The sequence below is a fragment of the Benincasa hispida genome, chromosome 4, assembly GCF_009727055.1.
Source record: "Benincasa hispida cultivar B227 chromosome 4, ASM972705v1, whole genome shotgun sequence".
NCBI lineage: Eukaryota > Viridiplantae > Streptophyta > Magnoliopsida > Cucurbitales > Cucurbitaceae > Benincasa > Benincasa hispida.
The window spans coordinates 68,047,846-68,071,614 of record NC_052352.1 but is presented as its reverse complement, the minus strand read 5'-3'; the positions used below and the strand labels follow the sequence as shown (position 1 = coordinate 68,071,614).

The 23,769-nt window shown below is 32.9% G+C and overlaps 3 protein-coding genes across 5 annotated transcripts; 1 reads left to right on the top strand and 2 right to left on the bottom strand.

Moving 5' to 3' along the window:
- Positions 1-370: 370 nt before the first annotated feature.
- Positions 371-5,602, bottom strand: LOC120075672. Of its 2 annotated transcripts, XR_005481380.1 has the most exons (8): positions 4,978-5,602; positions 3,655-4,503; positions 3,067-3,422; positions 2,331-2,542; positions 1,361-1,617; positions 1,064-1,242; positions 774-913; positions 371-644 (listed from the first exon to the last, which is right to left on the bottom strand). XR_005481380.1 is itself a non-coding variant. In XM_039029275.1 (7 exons), the coding sequence occupies exons 1-7, from the start codon at positions 5,231-5,233 to the stop codon at positions 830-832; spliced, it is 2,193 nt and encodes a 730-aa protein (XP_038885203.1). In that variant the 5' UTR covers positions 5,234-5,602; the 3' UTR covers positions 371-829. The 2 variants fall into 2 exon arrangements, 1 of the variants encoding a protein (XP_038885203.1); XM_039029275.1 differs by having other exon boundaries at positions 371-913.
- A 6,351-nt stretch (positions 5,603-11,953) lies between these two features.
- Positions 11,954-22,066, top strand: LOC120075592. Of its 2 annotated transcripts, none has more exons than XM_039029129.1 (5): positions 11,954-12,186; positions 13,705-13,775; positions 14,125-14,706; positions 17,836-17,881; positions 21,795-22,066. In XM_039029129.1, the coding sequence occupies exons 2-3, from the start codon at positions 13,707-13,709 to the stop codon at positions 14,704-14,706; spliced, it is 651 nt and encodes a 216-aa protein (XP_038885057.1). In that variant the 5' UTR covers positions 11,954-12,186; positions 13,705-13,706; the 3' UTR covers positions 17,836-17,881; positions 21,795-22,066. The 2 variants fall into 2 exon arrangements, with proteins under 2 accessions (XP_038885057.1, XP_038885056.1); XM_039029128.1 differs by having other exon boundaries at positions 21,743-22,066.
- Positions 18,036-21,209, bottom strand: LOC120075593 (gibberellin-regulated protein 9-like). Its single transcript, XM_039029130.1, has 4 exons — positions 21,077-21,209; positions 20,946-20,969; positions 20,048-20,108; positions 18,036-18,718 (listed from the first exon to the last, which is right to left on the bottom strand). Exons 1-4 carry the CDS (start codon positions 21,128-21,130, stop codon positions 18,537-18,539), a joined length of 321 nt encoding a protein of 106 aa, XP_038885058.1. The 5' UTR covers positions 21,131-21,209; the 3' UTR covers positions 18,036-18,536.
- Positions 22,067-23,769: the final 1,703 nt, after the last annotated feature.

The following is a 23,769-nucleotide window of genomic DNA, read 5'->3' as shown; positions in this document are numbered from 1 at the left end:
AATTCAAATACACTTAAAAAACTAAGGGCCAAAACGAATCTAATGGGATATTGTAGTCAAAGGATACGCCACATAGAAATGAGAGATGAGTGAAGACGTGTATAGTGTAGTTAGCAATTTAAATACACTTGAAAACTTACAACCATAACGAATCTAATAGGATCTTGTAGTCAAAGACTACACCACGTAGAGATGAAATATGAGTGTACAAGTGTATACTGTAGTTAACAATTCCAAATATAATTGAGAACTTATGACTAGTACAACGAATCTAATGAGTGAAGATGTGTATAGCTGTAGTTAGCAATTCCAAATACACTTAAAAAACTTACGGCCAAAACGAATCAAATGGGATCTTATAGTCCAAGGCTAAACCACATAGAAATGCGCAACTCAAACTTGTAAAAGCAGAGAACAGTAAGGAATGAAACATACAGTTTTCTTCAAATGAACTTCATATCAATTGGCTTGTGAGACATAGTATTACACAATTTATATTGTCACAGAAATGGTATAAATGAATTTGAACTTTCTTACCTCCGAACGAAGCAACGAATAGAAAGTAAAATTGGTATTACGAAAACAGCAGTGCAGCTCCCTGCCCTCCTCCATGAAGATGTTAAGTAATAACTGCATCCTCAACTCTGTGTATAACAATTTGCTTGTATAAGATGTTCAAAAGTTTGTAAATCTCAATAGCAAAATTTGGTTTAGGACTGGCAGCATGTCCATCACTGTTGGACCAGGGATATATGTATATACTCAGTACTCACCAAGCACTCGCCAAGCGAATTATGTCAAACCAGCAACCATAACAATATATAACACGTTACTCCATTGCAATTTTATGAACGGTTCGCTTCTCATCTGACCTGTGACGAAACAATTTAGCTATTTTTCTTCTCTCGCAATCCTGCAAAAACAGGACAGGTTGAAGAAATTGTTGTTTCCAGAGTTCCAGATTTTAAGTATCCTTATCCTATGTTTCACTCGAGCAATTTGTGGATGCTTTGTGAATAAATTTGTACTGAAAATTGAGTGTATATTCTGCATATTTGCTCACCTTGAACATATTAAGATAGAAAGGCTTTCCTGGATTCATCCTTCTTAATTTTTGGTATGTGTATGCAAAACTAAGTTGATCTCGGGGAGTAAATTTGTCGACCTCGTTGAACCATAGACAAGAGAACAGATTAGACATTGGAGTGTGGGCCCTAATGATGAAAGACCCTTCAGGCACATCTGCATTTGTCGACAGAAAAAAAAATGTCAACGACGCAAGAATGGAGCAATAGGGGATAGCTAATAATATGCAAATTACTCCAGAAAAAGAAAAAAGAAAAGGCTCTTGACAACATACTGCTGGGAAGAAGTTTGTTAGTGTCTGATGCATTAAACCTCTTCAATCCATCAGCCTGGTAAAATGCAAATTGTTGATCTATGATACTATGGTTGTACTTGTTTAATCTCTTATTCTGAGCCACCTCTTCCCATACACAATGTCTGTCGTAGTGATTTGAAATTGCAAATTCATAACCTTTTCGCCACAAGAAGTATTCCAAGATTAGCAGAGGGTCATATTGAAGCCGTAACTTACTATCCAACCAGATTGAATACCTGAGACACGTTTGCAAAATATTAGACACGAGTGTTGAATCTTGTTCACACAAAATAACCAATTATCTAAATTAGAATTCAGGAAAACAAACTTCAGGTGAATACCTTCAAGTTAGTTCTAGGGAAAAGGAAGGGGGGAGTTGGACTGAGGCTGCCAGCCAGAGATTTGTAGTGACAAGGATGTTGGCTTTGGATTTTTTATTTCTTTTTTTTAAAAAAAGATTAAGCCACGTGAAAAAATGGCGGCATTCAGAAAAGGAAAAAATGCAAACCCATTTTCCAAAGACCAACATCCCACAATAAATTCCTCAAATTGTAGTAGATTCTTACGTAAATAAGCTATGACCATAATTTGGAATAGGTAACAGAAGAATATATTCTTGGAATTCATGGTACACAAACATATTTGATCTTAAAAATAAAATAACTAATTGGAAGCACATTGGGACAAACAACCACAATACCTTACAGGAAATCTGAAAAGAGATAAGATGGTTAATGTCTAAGTGAAGAATAGAAAGAAAAGAGTACTTCTGCACTGGAATAATCCAGGGGTTCTCTTATATAGTAAGTTCCCTTATGAAAGAAAACATTTCTTACAAAAAAAAATTACTTAATAAAAAAAAATGAAAAGAGGAAGGAAGAAAGTAGAACCCCCTAAAGCTTGTGATAAGGATAATAAGCACCATGTTCAAACGTTGTTGCATTCTCACCTTGCGGAAGGAAAAATTCGATGTGGCAATAATTTTGGTATTTTACCAACTCTTCTCATATCAGTGTACGGTAAATTTTTTACCACAACAATCTTCCATAGGCCGATAAAACCCATTCTATCAACTGTTTGACCTTCTGATGAAAGAGTTTCCAAGGTAACTTCATCCATAAACATAACAAAGCAGACATTTTTTCTTGAGAAACGAGTAACCTGAAACAAAGACAAACTGGACTCAACTACTGTCTGCCATAACATATGATATGTTTATAAACAATATGAGATTTTTAGGAGCAAATTTGCGTAAATCTTTGACTTACACGAATTCACAAGCAAAATAGGGAGAAGAAGAACGTCAATGGAATAAGCGGAATATATAGGAGGTGTAAATAAAGAGAGCACTGAGTAAAACTTGATAAAGCTAAAAATCTAAAAATAAAACGTATGATCATCTCAAAATCTATTTTAACACCAAGCTTCCTTAATGCAGTTCAACAGCATGGCTTTCCAATTCTGTGATACGTGGCCAATAACATATATAGCATGAGACCATCGTATACAATGAATAATAGTTTGATCATGGATAGGAAGAAATTGTATTCCTTAAGACTGGAGAAAAAGTACATTGTAAAATCAGTACTTGTCATCTTTCATTTTACATTTTAACTCCTCTCTAGGTTGATTTAGAATTAAACATCAGATGCAAAGTGCTAACTAGAAAGAAAGGAATGTTATACCGCTTTCCCAGTAGGTGATCTCAGGTGATCTGAATTCCCAAAAATACAGGAGATCACGGCAATGTGGCATCTACTGATATAATTGGAATCATCTTCTGCCAGATCGAAGCCTGTACTTGGAAAACTTTTAGGACCTTTCACAAATCCACAATTTATCTTTTGATCTTGAGCATAAAATGATGTCTCTCGTTCTTGCAATGTCTGATGCCCTGCAAATCTAGGCATCCATTTTTCTTGATTGCTTGGCTCTTGTTCTATGTCAGTGTATTGCAAAGTGAATCTAACAAATTTTTTACTTTCAATAGGTTCAAGAATTTGTGCAGTAGAGTTCAAGAACTTCATCTCACATGATGAACCTGCCAGTTAGAGTATCAAAATATCATTTTAAAGAACATTTATTTCGGATCCTAACGAAAATGTATTGAAGTAAAATGTCATAATCCAGTCATGAATACCTAAAGCTAAGCTTTATAGATATCAAGATTGCTTGTCCGATATGCATATGGTAGAGTAAACAAACTCCAAATCTAGAAAGAAGCTGTTCTATATATTATCCATTAAACCCTCTCATTTTTCACATAGCAGTACCTGAAAATTTTCGATGTTTTGGCTTCTTTCTCGGATCCAATTTTGACCTCTTTGTATGCTGACCATTAGCGACATTAACATGTTTGGAGTTCTGATTAACCTTATCAGCATTTTGGGAATTCGAAGTATAATCCTCATCAAACGAATGGTTGGAAGTCTCAACATTCTCATTATCTTGCTGATACTTGGTTTCTCCATCATCCACATTGAGGGATTTCCCGTGGTCATCATTGTGGGGTTTTCCAATTTCAACAACATTAACTGATTTCCCAGAATCTTCCTCTGTCAAACTCGTTGAATCAGAATGGTCCCCTTTCAGTTCTGTATCATCATCTTCTTCCACAGCATGATTTTTACTATCACTTTCATTTCCATACTCATCATCCGTATCAATAATGTCATTCCAATTTTCCAAAGCATCTTCATCAGATACCTGGTTGTCTTCATTTCCTTCTTTTTCCAATCGACCTGAGGTCTTCACTGAAGCCTCATATTCAGCTTCATACTTCCTCAACTCCTTTCGGCCAGCTTCATTATATAGTCCAACGTCTTTCCTGTCTAAACTGTTTTGAGAATGTTCAAGAGATGGTTCTCTGTAGCCCTCACTCACTTTCACTGGAATATCTCCCTTTTCAGTAGCCTTATTGGTAATAGCCATATGTTCCACCACATCCTCATTGTAATCTTGGTCCCTTCTCCTATCATCCCCATCCCAATACCTCGAATCACGCCCATGCTTAACTAAACCATTACCAAACTTGACTTTGGTTGTCTCTGTCCGAGTAACATTTGCAAGAAAATCAGGGTCGTTCTTTAAGGCATCATCCTCAACATTGGAGTTACTAATCTCTGCATCAATGCATTATCAATCAGTTAAATGCTACCTAGATTTCACAAGGACTTCTGTAACCAGAAAATAAACAGACATCAAGCAGATGACGCAAACAAAACAATTAAAGCAGCAAAATACGTAAGTAAACAAACAAACCACTATTCAAACTATTTGCATCCGGATTACACATAATTTCACCAAGTAATTCTCTGCAACAAACCCATTTTAGATTAGGGGAGATAGAAAAACAGCTATTTCAAAGTGACCAATAGGTATTCAAGTCGGGGGAAATAGAAAGGCTTGTCACGTGCGTGAGGACTAACTGATATCAATTCCAATCGAAGATTAAACTAAACCCACTGTACTATAAGAAGTGAATTTCTACATCCCTAACATTCCAAATCCAAATCTGTAATGTATGTTGCATTCTCTTTTCTAGCTTCTTGCAATGTTGAAACTCAAAAACCCAGATAGGAGAAAGTAAAACTGACCTTTGGTGTCTCTCAATAAATAGTAATAAGCTAAAACGGTGACGACAAGAACAAGCGAGAGAACAAAGATAATCGCCCCAACGGAGATCCCTCTGCTCTTATCGGAGCGAGCTGCCCTACGAGCCCTAACTTGCTTATAAGGCGTAGAACGAATTCCAACCGCAACGTGATCGGAAACGCCATTGTTGGTTGAATGGAGCGCATCATGTGAGCGTGTTCCATATCTGTCCGTTCCCGACTGCCTGTGCTGCGCCATTTACATATTCAATCATCCAACCCCAGCAAGAAACCGCTTCTCTTACTCGAAAAAGGAAGAGTGGAAGTTCATTCGATTCTGCAGAATCCGGTGAGACAAAGAAGATCACAAGAAAAAGGAGAAATGGAGGAGTATCACGAGTAACTCGACAGATCTGAGATTTGAGAGTATGATTAAAGGGTGGGATTTTGTCGGATTGAAGAATTAATATAAGAATTAGTGGTGCTTATCCATGGCGGATTAAAAAGAGAAGGAGGGAGATAACGGAATTCGTTTGTGTTTGAATTGAAATGCTTTCGAACACTCTCACGCAACTCTGAAATCGTTGAATTCAATCAACGATCAATTAAATCTGCACACTAATTCTGTTTTTAAAAAACATTAGGCTAAATAATCGCATTAAAATATTAGCTAGATTGTAAACTTAGTCTCTAAATAGTAAATCCCCCACTTTTTTTAATTAAAGACAACAGCTAAATCTACAGTTCCTCAAAAAGGAATAATTGAAGTCTCTAAAGTTTGTTGGTAAAGTTTATGCAAAATAGGGATTATTTATGAATATTTACCTTAAACGAAAGTAGAGAATCCATGTTTTGTTTAAAAGAAGAAAGACCTGTTTTTGTTTTTTATTTTTTTAAGAATAAGTGGATGTAATTTATAATAATTAAGTACCATAAAAAATGTTTTGATTAGTTTACAAAATCTATCGAAAGATCAACATTTATTAGACAATTAGAAATTAACAAATATTACGTCTATTTATAGTTCTCTTCTCTTACTTTAATGCTACAAGGAGTTTTTTTTCTTAAAAAAAAAAAAAAAAAAACTAACATTTGAAAATTTTAATTTAGTTTTCAAAATTGGTTGATTATGATCTTGTGGTAAAAAATTATAGATGCGTATGAATTTTGTAAATACAAAACATAAAATAAAATAAGTATCAAATTTGGCATTTCAAAGAAGAAAGGAGATATACCAAACTCGAGACAATGGTGGAGAGATTTGAACCATATACATATTGATTACTAATAAGCCTTCATTCATTTTAAATCTAAACATAAATAAGGGTAGACTTCGTTCGTTTTTAAATCTAAACATAAATAAGGGTTTCAGTTTTAACTTTAAAGTGTTACAATTTTAACGATTTTAATCATTCTATTATTTCAGATTGGTTCTCCTCTGCTCTTTTGGCCAAGGATTGTGGCCCTGGCTAGTTCTTGAATGGTGATCTCTTTCAAAACAAAAAAACCCATCTAATAAGTTATCGATCAAAATAGTATTTTATACAATATGATATGACTTCTCTGGAGAAAAACATTAAAGTGTTGAAATTTATGGATTTTGAGAATGCTATTCTCAATGGTTAATTTGTTTGTTGGTAAAGTTTATTTTTATGTGAAACGTTACACTTTATTTTTTAAAAAAAAATTACTATGTAAATCAGTTAAAATTGTATATCAGGGTATTGTTATTTTATAATATAGACATATTAGGAATATATATCCATTTTACTTCTTTTTTAAAATATTTTAATTTTTTTTGTGTATGTGATAAAAGTAAGATGCATAAAGATTAATGCATATTTGATGTACTCAAATATTTATAGCCAATAAAAAATGTCACCAAATCTTCTACCCTTCAAGTGCCTTTAGTGTCGAGGAACATGTATTGGGGTGTATATGCGACTTGTTTAGATCATAGGTGGGAATAGGGAAAAATAAAAGGATATTGTACTTTTAGAAACTATTTAGGAAAATATTGTTGTTTTCAAACTATTTGTAAAAATATTGTTGTTTTAAATAAATCGAGGGTTGAAAATTCAATTTTGAACCCTCGACCTTCTTTTTTTTAGGAAAATATTGTTGTTTTCAAACGGATTTTGTCATCTCAATAAGTCTGATTAAATAACGAGCTAATGAATCTCCTTCTTTTTGCCACTGAAGTTCCCAATCAAATTCGAGAGCGAGATTATGAGAGACAATGAGAGTTTGAGCGTGAGCGAGTGTGCGAGATGGTGAGAGTGGAGGATAGCAAGATTTTGTAAGAGAACGAGAATACGTTACAAATTTCCTTTTTTTTCCTTTTAATTATTACACATTCCATCTTCTTCTTTCTAATCCTTTCTTTTTTTAAAAAAAAATTATTTTATAAAAAAATTCTAAAATATTTATTATTTTATTTTAAATTCTAAAAAGAATAAATTAAAAAATAATAACTCATAAAAATAAAAAAATGTAAATTAAATATCTTCATTTTAATAAAAAATAATTACAAAATCAATGTGTCCCACAAGGTGGACGTCGTCGATTTCGAGCTGGTTGTCGTCGTCGACTTCAAACTTGAGATTTGGCTCGGTTCTTCTTAATGTTGCTCTGGTACCTCTACAGGCGCTTCATAATATAAATATTCATTATGCTATCCACGACCCTGACCATGTCTTCATGCACGTATGAAGACGAAGACCAGCATACTGAGTTATAAAGTCCTGAACCAAATGCTGGCATCATCATCATCGGACTAACATAATCATTTTGACTCTGTGTCTGCGTCATAGGGGGCAACTCTTCCATATTATATGCAACCTCATCAAACTCATCCTTCCCGAACAGGTCCTCTTACATCTAGGACTGTAGATAGAGACGATAGGTATCATCGTACATATAATGAATTTCCCTCCATAATGCTTTTGGTTGTACTACATAAGCAAGAACCTGGTTCAGATCATTACAACCTCACGGAGTCTACTGTTGTTCGATCTCTGTGAATTATAAAACAATTAGACAATATTTAAAATAAATTTAAATTAAAAAAATTAGATAATATTCATTCATTTATCAGATGACCCAACAACTGCTCCCGGACGAGTGACGTAAGCGCCTTGTGATATTATTATACCAATGAATAATATCTGGAGTGAACATATGTGTCAAACTGTTCAAGAGATTGTGTTCCTAACCATATAAACTTAACCTCAATCCTTTACCTTGTCGGCAGGTGAGGTCGCACCGAGGTACAATTGAAAACTTCTAACCAGTATCATCGTACATCACTCCGGTGACCGGCTCACCAGTCAACAGGTAACCCCAACAACACTTCTATTTCTGTAAGAGTGTATAGTGCACTCTCACACAGACATATGGAATATATGTGTCTCGGGCCTCCCATCTCTCGACCAAGGCTGTGATCAGAGCTAGTCCAACTGAATAAATCCTAATCTGGCAACCCATAGAATCTAGATGTGTGCAGTAGCGGTAGTATTTGAGGGTTGGCAAGGGATAGTGCGTTGGAGAACTGCCTCTCGACGTTTGCAAGATATTTCTCCAGTAGTACAGATCTCACCATACAACAATATGCATATAATTGATCGATAAATGGACTGGTCGAACAAACATCGGGATCAACAGTCTTGGGTTTAAAAGCCATGATCTGAAGAAAAAATATTATATTAAAATTGACTATAATTGATAGTAGAGAAAAGTGTGAGGGTAAAGAATAATGTAAAACTTATATTGATGTTACAATAAAAAAAATTGAATATACGATAGATTTATTATAAAAAAATTGAATATACAATAAATTATAATTAAAAAAAAATGAATATACACTAAAATGAATATATAATAACAAAATTATTTATTTTCAATCCCTAACTATCTAGAGCCCGTCTTAGTAACAAAGGACACTTCCTTCGATTATGTCCTAACTGGTTACAGAATCCACATCGTTGTCAAGCGGTTGGTTCTGTCCAATCTATCTCGTTGTGATAACGTGAACTTTTCGGTCTACCAGGTTTCTCAACAACGATGGATCAGGATGTAAGACGGCATATTAGGGTGCGTAATCTAGTAAATCTTCATGCGGTACAGGTTGAAATTGAGGAGAGTAACATTCAGCATACGTTGACAATTTGTAGTAGTCCTCAATTAAAAACTTCTCGTAATTCACGTTAAAATGTGAGCAAACAGTTATAAAATGCGAGCATGGAATGCCGAATGCTTGCCACTTGTTACATGAACAGTACCGCTCGGACCTTGTTTAGCCTCAATATTTGAACGTTTTCTCCTTTGGCATTGAGACTATGACGTCCGGTCTTCACATGAAACACACCTTCATACCGATCGTATGATTGTACTTCGTGTTTACTAGATCGTGCAGCCCATATTTATTTATTTTGTCGGTGCATACCTGGATTTTTACTCCACTTAGTTTATTATAAAATATGTTTGAAAATATATAATAATATATATATATTATATATTATCATCGCGTATATATTTATCTTGACGCTGCCAATGCATCCCTTATTTCTTCTCTTCTTTTCTCGAAATAGTTCACGCATTTGAAGAATGTTATCTGAGCAAGAGCATTTATAGGAAACATTCAGATCCTTGAAGACTCCATTTATGCACTCTGATAGATTTTCTAGTCATATTATCAACGACTCATCAGTGTGATATATTCTCACTCTACAATCTAATAATGTCTACATTCGCTTCAAACTATTTCTAAATAATCTTCATATCATAGTCTAAGTATTCTAGAAAATATCAATATAACATATTTACAAATATATAATTATAGACAAATAAATTAACAAAATAACAATATTAAATATTTTATAATACTTTACTATAATTTAATATACTTAGTTAACTATCACAATAATTTGTGTATTAAACTATAAATATCAACTTCTTAAACATAACAATAAACTAAACATTTTAACACTATAAAACATTAAAGTTAATACTAAAGAAATCAAATATCATATGAATAAACTAAAATTTTCAAACTATATTAAACTTTTGAACTATACAAAACTTGTTAACTATCACATAATTTTGTATTAAATTATAAATATCAACTTCATAAACATAACAATAAACTAAACATTTTAACACTATAAACATCAAAGTTAATACTAAATAAATTAAATATCATAAGAATAAACTAGACTTTTCAAATATCATAATTCAACTCATAGATTCGACGGTAGTTCTCTTTTTTCCTTCAAAGTGACAACATTCGCCTTTTTTCCTGTTATTTGTTATCTGACAACAATTACAAAAAATAAAAAAAATAGAATCTATAAAAAAAATAATATAAGAACAAAAATAAAATTTATAATTATTCTTAAAAAATAAAAATTTAGTAGAGTAACGAACCAGTATAGTTGTGTGAGAATAATTTGTATTAAACGAAATACAAGAAGAGAAATGGAAAATGGAAATGGGAGGAGAGGAGAAAATGATTTCGAAGGCTTATTTTCGAAGGTAGTGAGGGGGCAGTGAGCTATGAAGGGGCAGTGAGCAAATCAAGGGGAGAGGAGTGAGCAAAATCAAGGGCAGTGAGTCTTCAAAAATTATCGAGGGAGTGATTGAAAAAAAATAAAGAGGATGGTGGTTTAAATGGATGTAGGTCGAGTGTTGAACACTCGACCCATGGGTTTAGGGTAGTTGAAAAGGCATTAAGGCTATGGCAGAGGGGCATGAATGCGTCAATTAATGCATGGAATCGGAGCAGGGGAATCAGATAACGTTAATGCATGCAGGGAAATCGGAGTAGGGGCAGCTTGGTGATATATATGCACTTTTTCAGACTTATGGAAAGTAAATAAAGTGTAGACGATTTCCATGTGGCAGACCACGTCAGCTGACTGGTTGGCCGTTTAATCCATGTGGCAGACTCAATCTCGCTCTCGCTCACATTCTCGCTTTCTCCTACAATCTCGCTCTCTCAATCTCGCCCTCTCCTACAATCTCGCTCTATCCTACAAGCTCGCTTTCAATCTCGCTCTCTCAATATCGCTCTCTCCTACCATCTCGCTCTCAATCTCGCTCTCTCCTACAATCTCGCTCTCTTCTACAATTTCGCTTTCCATCTCGCTCTCTCCTACAATCTCGCTTTCAATCTCGCTCTCTCCTACAATCACACTCTCTCTTACAATCTGCTTCACCCACTTATCTTCATTGTCAAAGGTTGAAGTTTTGACTTATGTATGCCAAAACTTCAACCTTTGACAACCTAATATACAAAATTAGCGAGATTCCCTTTGAGATTCCCTTCTAGAGCGAGATCCTCATCACAAAATTAGCGAGATTTCCCTTTCCTTGTCGAGGGTTGAAGTTTCGACTTATGTATGTTAAAACTTCAACCCTCGAAAACCCTAATTTACGTATTGTTTCCATGTTTTTCTTTGTTTGTCGAGTTCTCAACGTTCGACCTCTACATTAGTTGAATCTTCAACCCTCGACTTCTAGCCTCGAAGTCCCAAAACAACAATATTTCTCTAATAAGTTTTGAAAACAACAATACTAATATTAAAGATATGTGGGAACAAATCATAGGTGGGGACAAAAGAAAGTATGAAATTTTTTTCAGCGAATAGAATAAAATGAATGGAATAAACTCCATTCACTATCTAAAAATAAATAAAAATGATTTTTTATTACTATATATATAAAATAAGAAAAAAAAATTACCATATCACATTCAATTAAGAGGTATAAAAAAAGAGTTATAGAAATGTTTTTTTTTTTTGAAATTTGATTTGGTTTTTTAAATATCGATAAAAGATAGATAAAAAACGAAGAAATTTAAAAATAAAAATAATATTAGTAGATATTGTAGTAATTAAAAAAAAAAAAGAGTTTTCCGAATAATTGTTGAGGTAGACAATTCTTGCAGCCCGGTGGTGCTAAAAAATAATACGTGGACGAACTTTTTTTTTAAGAAGGAAAAAGAAAAGGAAAAGAAAGGAGCGGTGAAGACAAACCAGAGCCTGATGGTTTATGTGGCTTTAAGCTACAAGCAAAGGACAAGAAGATTGGTGTCTTAGTGTGAGCCAATCTGTAGTTCGCATCTTCATAATTCTCGCACTGCCTCACCCTTCTTCTTCTTCTTCTTCAACCTCAACTCTCTACGCTTTTCACTTTCAATCCCTCCAATTTCAGGTACCTCCTCCGATTTCATTCAATCCTTGTTTTGTTTCTATAATACGAAGTAGCTTCTCTTAATTGGACTTGTTAACTGTTTTGTTTCGTTTTCGCATTCAGTTTTGATCGAAATTCCAATGCTCAAAAGAACCTCCTTCTTTGTGCTTCACGCAATTCAGTTCAATTCAATTCAATTAAGACAATATTCAAATCCAAGCTATGATCCACTTCTCTTGGAGGAGAAATGCCATTGGTTGAATTTTTTGCTCCATGATATAGTCATAGAACGCAGTATCCATATTGCATATTTGCATAATTCTAGTGCATTGTTTGGGAGATCACCTCATGTCGTGTAGCAACTTCTTTCTGTTTACGCTGGAGTTTTCGCTATGAATTGTTGCCTTTACTCTGGCAGCTCCACGAACAAGATTTTGATTATGACTACCTTTTGACGACTGGCAGTGATGGGATAAACACTATGTCTTTAGGATCAATTGTCTCTTCTTGTGTGAACCTAATTAGAAATTAGTCAAGCAGAAACAATAATGATAATCAAACATGGGACATGAACAATTGTAATGTAGAAACACCTGCTCAAGGCGAGGAGCAAAAAACCAGATATTTTAGTCAAAGTCTTCGCTATAATCATTAGTGGGCTACAAGGAGTTCTCCCTAGTCTCATGAATAAGTCTGGCTCTTTGTTTGAATGATCCATGAATGTGATTGAACTCAATCCCAAAAGTCAATGACTGCATATCAAATGCCCTCTAAGAGGCTTCTGAGGATCTCAACCACTTTTGTTTCACTTTTCATGTACTTATGTTTTCTTCCAAGAATTCTTTTGAATGCTCTATTTTGAGCATGGTCACCAATCTTACCTGTGGAACTGAATTTGAAGAGATCCTAGTTAGCCAATTGTCTACACAGGGCTGCCTCTTATTTTATGACAGCATTGTTATTTCGGTAGTCAAAACCTTGTACTCTTGAATGATTTCACTGTAGCCTTCAGTCAACATATTTTTGTGGGAGCACTAGCACCTACTGTTTTATCTTTCTGGAGGCATACTTGTGAACCTTTATATTTTTGTTGGGTCCAATTGTCCTTTAGTCCAATTTCCCATGACTTTCTTGATCAAAGTACTTTTCTTCTCTTGAACTCAGATACTGAGTAAAGTTGGCCATCTTAATAGAGTGAAACATGATTTTGTGTGGAAATTTGTCTACTAGCTTGTTGATGAACTTCTATTGGTAGTACCACTATTTCAAAAATGCTAATGTTGGAGGTAATTATAATTTGGAATTTGAAAACTCTATCTTTGATAGAATAAATCTCTTTGCATTAACTCACTTGGATCTTCTCCATATTTGAGTGGAACTCATTGTTGTTTCAAATAAAATGTTTTAACAAAATTTAGGAATTGGAGGAATTTTTTATGTGAGATGAGCCATGTTCTATAAATGGTAAATGTGTTGTGATAATCACATTTTTTATAATTGGTCCCACTGGTTCTTACCAAACTTCTTAATATGGTACAGGCATGCTAGGAAAATCGTTGGTGTCTCCCATATCAACCATTGATTCTGCTACTCGTTTCTGTTGTTCTACTGTGAGTAGCAAATTTTGCCTCGTATCATGCAATACTATGGGAATAACACATTATAGAGAACGTGTTAGGTGCACAAACAATCCCGCATTGGTTAAGAAAGGGAGAGATCCATAATGTATAAGTGAAGACAATTATCTTTATTAGTATGAAGTATTTTTGGTGATTTCAACAATCATGCCATTGAGGAGATATGTGAAGGTTCTGAAGTTTTCTGTAGAAATGCAATGGGAAATGGGGAAATAAGTGTTACATTATTTACTTCATACTCCTATTGTTTTGCATTTTCTCAAACAATAATTTTAAAGTCTCTTTTTAGTATTTCATAACGTATTCTTAATTCTCAACGCAGCGCAGCATTGCCACAGCCATATCAGATGCTGCACGTTCAAATGTAAGTTTCTCCTATCATCCTGCGAAGCATATGATAAAGGATGTGAGAAGACAAACTCCCTATCCCAGTAAGTGGGAAATCTGTTCGACTACTCAAGTTGAAAGCTTGACATTAAGTGATGAGGATAGGAAGACATGGGAAGCTTGTCGGCAAGCTCTGTCTGTGTTCAGCTTCAGTGTTGAGGAGCAAGATAAGATGCTTGGAAAGGCGTTCAGCCACATTCATTCACCCTACTGGGGTGAAGACAGAAAGAAGGAAGTTCCTAATATTGAAACTGTAAATGACATACTGGAATATCTGAGGACACTTGGTCTTTCGAATGACGATCTCTCTAAGCTGCTAAAAAAATTCCCAGAAGTTCTTGGCTGCAATCTTGAGCAGGAGCTTAAAACCAACGTACAATTGTTGGACAAAGAGTGGGGAATTCAAGGCAAATCATTAAGGAATCTTCTTCTGCGTAATCCCAAGGTATTGGGTTACAATGTTGATTGTAAAGGAGACTGCATCGCAAAGTGCACCAGATGCTGGGTTCGATTTTAGGTACATTTTCATTTTCAGAATTTCTTATGTCAATCATAATTCATATACATGAAGCTACCTATTGAATGTTGTTATAGTTCTATTGTTAGGGTTTTCCATTATTGTAAATATCTTGTTATATTTTCCTTTTCTATGCTTTGTACACTAGTATATATTCACGTCTTTGGTGAATGAATAGAGTATTATGATTCTCTCTCAAACCTAAGAGTTTTACAAATGTCTTGCCAAATCATGTATGAATTACCCGTTTTCAGTTATTTGAACCATTGTTTTCAAGTTCATAAATGCACAACCTGTTCCGTCTCTCTGTTCTCTCATTTGTGTATTCTTTTAACATAAAATTATTGAAGTTTTATCCGATGCCTTGAACTGTTAAGAGCATATTTGGAAATGAAGAGCCACTATCTTTATTTTATTTACTTTTGCTTCCATTATTTTGTGAAAAAATAGTTTCCATAACTTTAAACATTTCGTAAGGAGTTAGTTTGGGGAAAGCAATTTCCCATTCTTTTTTTTTTTTTTTTTTTTTTTTTTTTTTTTTTTTTTTTAACGGAATAAGCAAATACAATGAGCCAAAATAAGCAAGATAAAGCAAATGCAACCAAAAATAGTCTATAGCTAAACTAGTCCATAAAAGTAAAGCAAATACAATGAAATACAACTCATAACGGAACAAATTGGCTCTTTAAATGAAACTCCAAAACCAGTGTATCTGAAACTAAGAGAACAAACAACCATGTGATGAGGACAACTATTAGAAGATAATCCGAGGGAGAGGAAACCAGCTTCAACTTCAACAAAACTGATAATATAATCAACATTCCATAAAACCAAAGCTGTAATAGGAGATCAAACTACAAGAGCAATCGTCCATTCTTGTTAGCTAAAAAACAAACAAAATTTTTAACTACAGTAGCTTATAACATATTTTTACCCTTTTTGAATAATCTCATTGATGTATGAAATATATCCAATGGAGTACAAAAAGGGTCCTATTCAAAAGGTGTATGAAAGTTGTTTCCAATTTGCAACAAGGAAATTTAAATTGTATTCTTTTAGAGGCTGTGATTTTTTACACCAAAAGACAACATTGTAAATAGCCAACTCTAAGATGTCTTTGGGGAATCTTTCACAGTTCTTGAAGATTCTAGCATTCCTTTCATCTAAAAGCTTGGACAACACCGCACAAACAATGCAAGCCTTTGTCACTTTGAAAGGGTGATCCAATAAGGTCATTCTAAGCCAGCCAATAGAATCACTCAGAAGCCGTGGTCTAATTAAAAGAGTTAAACAGTTGGGCGTGTATTCTTTCATTTTCTTTCCCAATGAAAGTTGTTGATTTCATAAAAAAAGAAAAAAGAAGAAGAAAAAAAAAAAGAGTGAAACAGTTCAGCCCATATATCACTGGCAAAAGGGCCGTGGAAAAAAAAAGTTGGAATTGGGTTTCATTACTTTCCTTGCAGAGGCAGCACTATGATCGGGAAATATTAATCCATGAGCATCTTCTTTGAAGTTTATCCGTAGAATTAAGACAAGAATGACTAACTTCCCACAATAGGAATTTGTTCCTTTTAGCGCAAGGGTGCTTTCGTAACTTGTTGTATAAGTTATTTTGGGAAGAAGGTCCATCAGATGACAATTGGTTCATGAGGGACTTGGTGGAGAAAAGACCCTGCTTTCAAGTTGGCAAGACCAAAAATCCAGTTGGGCAATAAGCTGGATGCTAGGGACGAGGTGTGTGAAACTGGCCCACCATTCGTTGATGTCATTGTCTTTGAGGAATCTTCTGAAGTTTAAGGTTCAAGAGCCTGTGGGTTGGTTCCAAACCTCTTCAATTGTGGCAGCTTTCGACTCAGCAATAGCAAAGAGATGAGGGAAGCATTGTTTGAGGGGGGCAGAACTAATCCATAAATCAGACCAAAAAGCCGTGGAGGAGCCATTACCAACTCTACAAAGAGTGTTGTAGTAAATAAGGCCTTTTTAGTTTCATAATATGCTGCCAAGTATTTTTAGATGAAACATTGCCATTGTTGGATGGTTTTTTTTATCAAAATGACAAGACACAAATTTCGCCGTGATAAAATTTCTCCAAAGAGCCTCTTTTCCTGGACTAAAACGCCAAATCCATTTAGCCAAAAAGGATGTATTTCAAAATATAATGTCGAAAATCCAAGCCCTCCCGCATCTAATGATTGCTTGAGAATATCCCATCTGAGGAGATGAGTGGTATTGCTAGTTCTGTTACCACTGTAAAGAAAATTTTCGAACCTTTTATCAATAACCTCTGCCACCTTGGAAGGGATTTGAAAGAGTGACAAGTAATTCATAGGCAACTTTGATAGTGTAGCACTCAATAGAGTCAGTCGACCTCCTTTCCAAAGGAAATTGTGTTGCCATGATTGTAGCCTCGTATGACTTATCAATCTTGACAAGAATGGGTTGCCAAAAGGATAGAGATGACATAAAGAGGTAACCCAAGATAAATAAAACGCCAAGATCCCACCTTACAATCATACTTAACAGCAATGTGATCAACCCACAAACTATAACATATTTTTACTGAATTTGTGTTCATGTAAGTGAAGTTTGTTCTACGAAACAACTCACCACACAAGTTATTTCTTTAGTTCTTAAGCAACTTCTAATTGATTTTGATATGAGCAATGCCTTAGTGCACAAAGTTTGCGTAGTAGATTTAATATGCTTTATGCCGTTTGTGCCTTTCTTTTATTAATGGAAAAGTAATATTAGACTAATAATATTCCATTTATATATATGTTTAACAAAGAATCATATGAAATTATTTTGAAAGTACTCCAACAATTCCACGTATATGCACTAAAAACATGTTATCAATCCATCCAAAATTTCTGTAATAGCAACATTTAATGACTTTTGGAAATATCATCTTCTCTCCCGGTCTCTAAATGGGCTACCTCAATGCCAAAAAATTCTTGGTTATCTTTTTGCTTGTACACATACACAATGTATGTTTTTTCTGCAATAAAAGAATATTCTAAATCATTTTTTTTTTTACTTTTTTACTTTATTTTTTTTTTATCAATTATTTGTTACATCATTCTCTTTTGCTTCATTATCATCTTTTTCTTTTCTTTCTTTCTTTTACAGAGCTATAATGGGTCTCAATCTATGGTTGAATATTCTCAAAAGATAGGTATGCTTTTGATTTAATTTATTATCTTTGAATATTTTGTCAAAGAATATTCAAAAGTATGCGTGAGTATTAAAAAGCCGAATATTTGCATAAGAGCTAGCGAGATGTGCTGCAAAAGATTTCTTAAATATACTATCAATTAGAAAATAAGACCTTATAAAAAATACAACACCGATTTTTATTCCAATTGTAAGCAACACAAGCCGCTTATATATAGTACAATAGGAGTGGGGGAATCAACATAATCGGAAAAAAAACAAAACATGGTAGAGAAAATGCAAAGCAAAATGCAAGAGAAACCCTTGGCCTCGATATATTGATAGGTAAAATAACACCAACCCTATATAGATGGCCTGGGAGAAAAACTCTTGCAAAACACGCTCACCCATAACAAAAGTCCATAATAGAATGAATTTTGGGAGAAGAAGGACCCAACTAAGCTTACTGAGCTGTTTTAATAGGTGAATTCAAACCATATACATCTGGATCGATAACACATCTATTATATTTGCCAGTTGAGCTATGCTCGTTTTGACATTTTTATAGACATTAATAGTATTTAAAATGTATAAGCATAAGTGGAAAATACGTAGAAATTAAAGCACCTCCAAATATATAAATGAAAATAGTATTAGAAAAGTAGAGTAATAGGAAATTAGGGGCACTTGGGCTTATTGCCATGGGTCTTGAGGCGAGCATAGCAAGGACAAGCTTGGTGGTTGCCGTAAGTGCCGGGCGGAACGCAGTGGCAACGACTGCAGCAAGTTCCACATGCCCGCATACATATCTTCTTTCTGAAAACTTTACTGCATCTCCTTGAGCATTCCCTTTTGCAATCTAACCCAATCCAATCCGATCTTTAATTTTCTTTATATAATTTTTTTTTTGTTATGTTACATGTTTAGTTTTCAGAGTTTTGTTGGGTGACGATTTTGATTTTCTGTTTTTGAAATTTATGTTTATTTTCTCCTAAATTGCATATTATAATTATCGAATTTCTTAATCGACACTTAAATTTTTAGTTAAATTTAAAAAATTAAAACAAGTTTATGAAAATTATATTTTCTTTTAGTTTTTAAATTTTGTGTTTAGTTTTTTAAAATATTAGAGGAAAATGAATAACAAAACAAAGAAGCTTATAAATGGAAGTAATGTTTTTTAAGCTCAATTTTAAAAAATCAAAAATAAAAAACTAAGGCTCCATGGTGACAGTTTAGGCATTGGTAACCATTTTATTTTTTGTTGTTGTTTTTTAAAATTAAGTCCTATTGACATTGCTATCCCCTCCAAATTTCTTTATTTGTTATCAACTTTTTGCTAATAGTTTAAAAAACCAAGCCAAAATTTGAGAACTAAAAAAAGTAGCTTTCAAAAAGTTGTTTTTGTTTTTGGAATTTGGCTAAAAATTCAACCATTGTACTTAAAGTTGTAAATCATTGTAAGAAATGTGATGAAATAGACTTAATTTTCAAAAACAAAAACAAAAAACCAATACTTACCAAACGGGCTTTTAGTTTTTGGTTTTTGAAAATTAAGTTTGGTTTTGTTTCAATTTCTTACAATAGTTTTCATCTTTCTAGAGTAAAAGAGTTGAATTTCTAGTCAGATTTCAAATTCCAAAAACAAATTTTTGAAGACTACTTTTTTAGTATTCAAAATCTGGATTGGTTTTTCAAGAATTATGTTAGCAAAAAGTAGATAATAAGGCAATAAATTTAGAAGTGAAAATTGAAAGGAGTGTTTTTATAGACTTAATTTTCAAAAACTAAAATCTAAAAACAAAATAAGTATCTAACGAGTGCACAAACTTTCTATTTCATGTCTAATATTTCTTTGAATTTTATGAAGTGTCTAATTAGCTCTTATACTTTTGATTTTGTATCTGATAAGTTTTTTAACAAACTTTTTATTTGTCTAATAGAACTTTGACACATTTTTTAGATTAAAAAAAATTAAAATTTATAGTTCTATTAGACATGAAATTCACTTTTATATTTAATATATTTGTTAATTTAAAAGATAAAATGGTGAGAGTTTTAGAAATCTATAAGGGCTTTGACGATTTTAAAGTTTAGAAACTTATTAAATAAAATATAAAAATTTAAAGAATAAAGTTCTTTATTTACATATATATTATTACTATTATTAGATTACATGGCAACTTACTGATTTTTGGATGATAGTGATACTTTTTGGTGAGAGCTACTGTGTTGGTCCCTTCATCCACCTGAATCCAATACAATGTCAATATTCATATGATTGTTATAATTATTTTCATTCACCTAACTCTTTTGTTTTTCTAATAATTTAGGACATGTTATGACTTTTGTTTAATTAATCAGTTAAAGGTTGAGAACTAGGCTTAGAAATCACATATATTCTTCTTTTAACTCTTCATTTATTCAAACTACGCCAAACATACATATGCTCAACATCTTTCTTATATATATAAAGCCGAAATTGTATCTCGCACTTTGATATATATTCATACCATGTTAAAATTTTCCTAAACAAAAATAATTTTAGTGATTAACGGGCTATTTAGGTCACTGAGTGTTGGTTATTATAGTTCATGAGTATTATAGTATGTGGATTATTATAAGATGTTTAGGGTGCATACTACATTTAGTTTGGATTATAATAATTTGTGTTTGGGGTGCGGATTATTTTAGACTAAGTTATAAATATGGACAAAGGATAGTTACAAAATAATAAACATTGTAGACAAAATAGTAGACACGGTGGATAGATAAAGGAGATTTTTCAAATAGTTTTATTATAACTAAGTATGAGTTTTAATAATTGGAAACCTCTATTATAATGAGAAACCCAAATATCGGGTGGGTTATATAATAGTCCACTCTACCAGGCAAGTTTGTGGTTTAACTGCCCCTAAGAGACTAGAACAATAAGTTGGAATTGTTAAGCAGTGGTTAATTATTTTTAACCATATTAGCTATAAGCCTTCCTTATTTCAAAATTTCCATCCAATTAATTCCAAAAACTTAGAAAGGTGATGATGGAAGGGATAAAGGGAAGCTAGAGAGAGATGGAGAACACTCACAGTAGTGAAAGCCTCTGAAAAACCCTACAATAAAATACATAAAGAAAATTCATTAAATGAAAAAGTTTTAAATTGGTTACTGGAAATAAAAAATGTAAAATGTAAAATCATATATATATATATATTATTACCTGTAAGAGAATGGAAAGAATAATGAAAATGCAAAGAAGACTGAGTGGCTTCATTTCTCTAAAAAGATATGCCCAAAATTTGATGGATGAACTCAGGTGTGAAGATGGAGGGATATATATAGGTTTTATTTTTTCTTTTCCTTTTATTTTCATTATAAGACAAATATGAGTAAAATTACATACTTGTCCTTAAATTTTTCATATTCACATATATTATTTGGTTTTTGTGTTCCTTTTTTTTTTTTTGTAAATAAGTTGGTCTCTTTTTCCTTATTGTCTTCTTGCTGCCATTAACCCTTAAAAGAAAGGGGAAAAAAAGTCATCCAAGCAAAGTTTTGTTCCTTTTAACTTTATGCCAATCGTAGTGCTTTTCCACATTCTCATGGAAACAATTCAAAGGCTTGTTTACAAAGTGGAGTGGTTTAAAAGAAACACCTCTTTCACAACGCTTTAATTTATGGTCTCTTTATACATATTTATGTGTCAAGTTAGACAAATTTAATTTAATCTAATAGATGTTCTTCAATATAGACATTTATTATCTATCCAAAGGTTAGAGTTTCAAATCTCCCATTTTATATATAATTGGATTCAATAATTAAAAAATAATAATAAATAAAGGAATTGATGTCAGTATGTTTATAAATTTCAATTGTCTTTATACAGATGAGAATAAACAGCTGTGTTTTTCTGATTATTCTTTACATGAATCCAAAAGGCCAACATTTATAAAGCAAAAAGGACACACCCATACACAGGTTGGGTCATTCTCCTACCACAAACACTCCAACATTATCAATTACAAGAGGCTTCTGTTGGAATAAAGGGTAGGTAGCTCTTCATTTGGGGTGACATCTTTCTAATTTCACGAGTTGTATCGTTTCATAAATAGGTACGTTTTTTTTTTTTTTCATAGTTAACCAATTTGAAAAAGAGACATGGTTATTCGAATGGCCACGAATCAGTATATAAAATATGTCTTTTCTTCAAGTTACATTTTCACTTTTTTTTTCCGCAAGCACCTTTCTTCCTTTTGTAAATTATAAATTTATTCAAGTTTTGTTCATTGGATTTTGTGGATGAGATACTAGTTTCATATGAATGATAATTTGCTCTATCCCAGGAGACAATTACTCTTGAAATTCATGCATTAAAGTGAGTAAATTTGTCTTTAAAGAGACCGTGAACTTGTTGGGCTCAAATTCTCTCTTGTATACAAGGTTATTTATTTTCCAATATTATGTGATACTATTCATGTAACAGTTTTCTATCAGTGGAAGATCCAAAGTTTCAAGTTAGGAAGACACAATTTCATATAAGATTAGAAGTTTAGTCATGAACTTTTAGATCTGTATCTTTACATGGTCATTAAACTTTATAATGTGTATGATAGATCTTTAAATTCTCGAAACTTTTTGTTTGGAAATAAGGTTGCCAACAACTGCAAAATAATATCTTGAGAAAAAAAAGAGAAAATAAAAGATCACCCAGGGCAAGGAGAAAGGAGCTAAGAAGAAATACGCTCTTCCAATGCCCTACTTGCATGAGAATGAGCCATATTGTGACATCGTTTCACATGGGAGAAGGAAACAAATCCCAATTAACTCACTGTAGACTTCACCTCTTGAATTAAAGTAGAGACCACGGTAAGATTTGAAGACTCCTCATTGTGAAGAAAGTCTGACTCAACTAGAGATATCTATGGGGCGGGGTCAAGGATGGCTTCCCCATCCCCCATCAATCTAAAATGAAATAATTATCAATCAAATTATTCATATAAATAATTTAAATTTAAATGTTCAATCCAAACATATTCATTATCTGACCATTAATCAATAAAATTTAAAATTTAAATATAATATTTATATAAGAATAATAACAACAATATAAAATTAATTTGCCATAATAATAAATAAATAAAGAGACTAACGGGACGAGGACGAAGAATGTATTCCCCGTCCCTGTCCTCTTTTAGCCAATTGGAATTCTCCCCTTCCCATTCTCCACTTAATTGGGGGAATCTCCGCCCAATTAAGAGCGGATCCCACCGAAAAAATGGACATCTCTAACTCAGGCAAGGAAAAGTTTAATTTAGAGGGAGAAGAAGAGGTAAAAAAAAAAAATGCATAAATGGGGGAAGGGCCATATCTTACCATCTTGTACATTTCAAAGGGTCTAGTATTTGCAATAAATAATTTAAAAAATTTTCAATTTACATCCTTACATTTAATCTAAATTAATAATTATATCAATTTATTATGAACTTTCGTAAATGTATATCAATTAATACTTTCAAAGTTTAGAGGTATAAATTGATATAATCTTTAAAATTTTTAGTTCAATAATCTAATACTTTACAATTAGAGGTTCCAAGGTGCAATTGTAACCATATAAATATTTCAGTAGTTTATCTAATTTTTTTTCTTCATTATTATAAAAACAAAAAATGAAATAAGAATCAATTTAAAATACAAAAGTAGAGATAAAAAGAAGTATCCAACAGACAAATTAAATGGTTGGATCAACATCTTTAGAAATGAAATTTAATATTTCTTATCAATTTTTTTAACAAAAATTTAGAGCCATCTGATAACATTTCTTTTGTTGTTTTTGGTTTTTTAAAGTTAATCATATTTTTTTAATGATTTACATTTTTCTTAAGTACAAAGATTGAGTTTTTAGCCAATTTCCCA

Bases quoted from the DNA above. Each gene is read 5' to 3' on its own strand.
- LOC120075592 (XM_039029129.1), top strand. From the start codon at position 13,707: ATGCTAGGAAAATCGTTGGTGTCTCCCATATCAACCATTGATTCTGCT. The intron at 13,776-14,124 runs GTGAGTAGCAAA...TTCTCAACGCAG, and splicing joins CTCGTTTCTGTTGTTCTACT to CGCAGCATTGCCACAGCCAT.
- LOC120075672 (XM_039029275.1), bottom strand. From the start codon at position 5,233: ATGGCGCAGCACAGGCAGTCGGGAACGGACAGATATGGAACACGCTCA. The intron at 3,423-3,654 runs GTACTGCTATGT...TCTAACTGGCAG, and splicing joins AAAACATCGAAAATTTTCAG to GTTCATCATGTGAGATGAAG. The intron at 1,618-2,330 runs GTGAGAATGCAA...AACGTGTCTCAG, and splicing joins CGAATTTTTCCTTCCGCAAG to GTATTCAATCTGGTTGGATA.
- LOC120075593 (XM_039029130.1), bottom strand. From the start codon at position 21,130: ATGAAGCCACTCAGTCTTCTTTGCATTTTCATTATTCTTTCCATTCTC. The intron at 20,970-21,076 runs GTAATAATATAT...ATTTTATTGTAG, and splicing joins TTCTTTCCATTCTCTTACAG to GGTTTTTCAGAGGCTTTCAC. The intron at 18,719-20,047 runs GTAAGTTGCCAT...GGATTGGGTTAG, and splicing joins TCACTATCATCCAAAAATCA to ATTGCAAAAGGGAATGCTCA.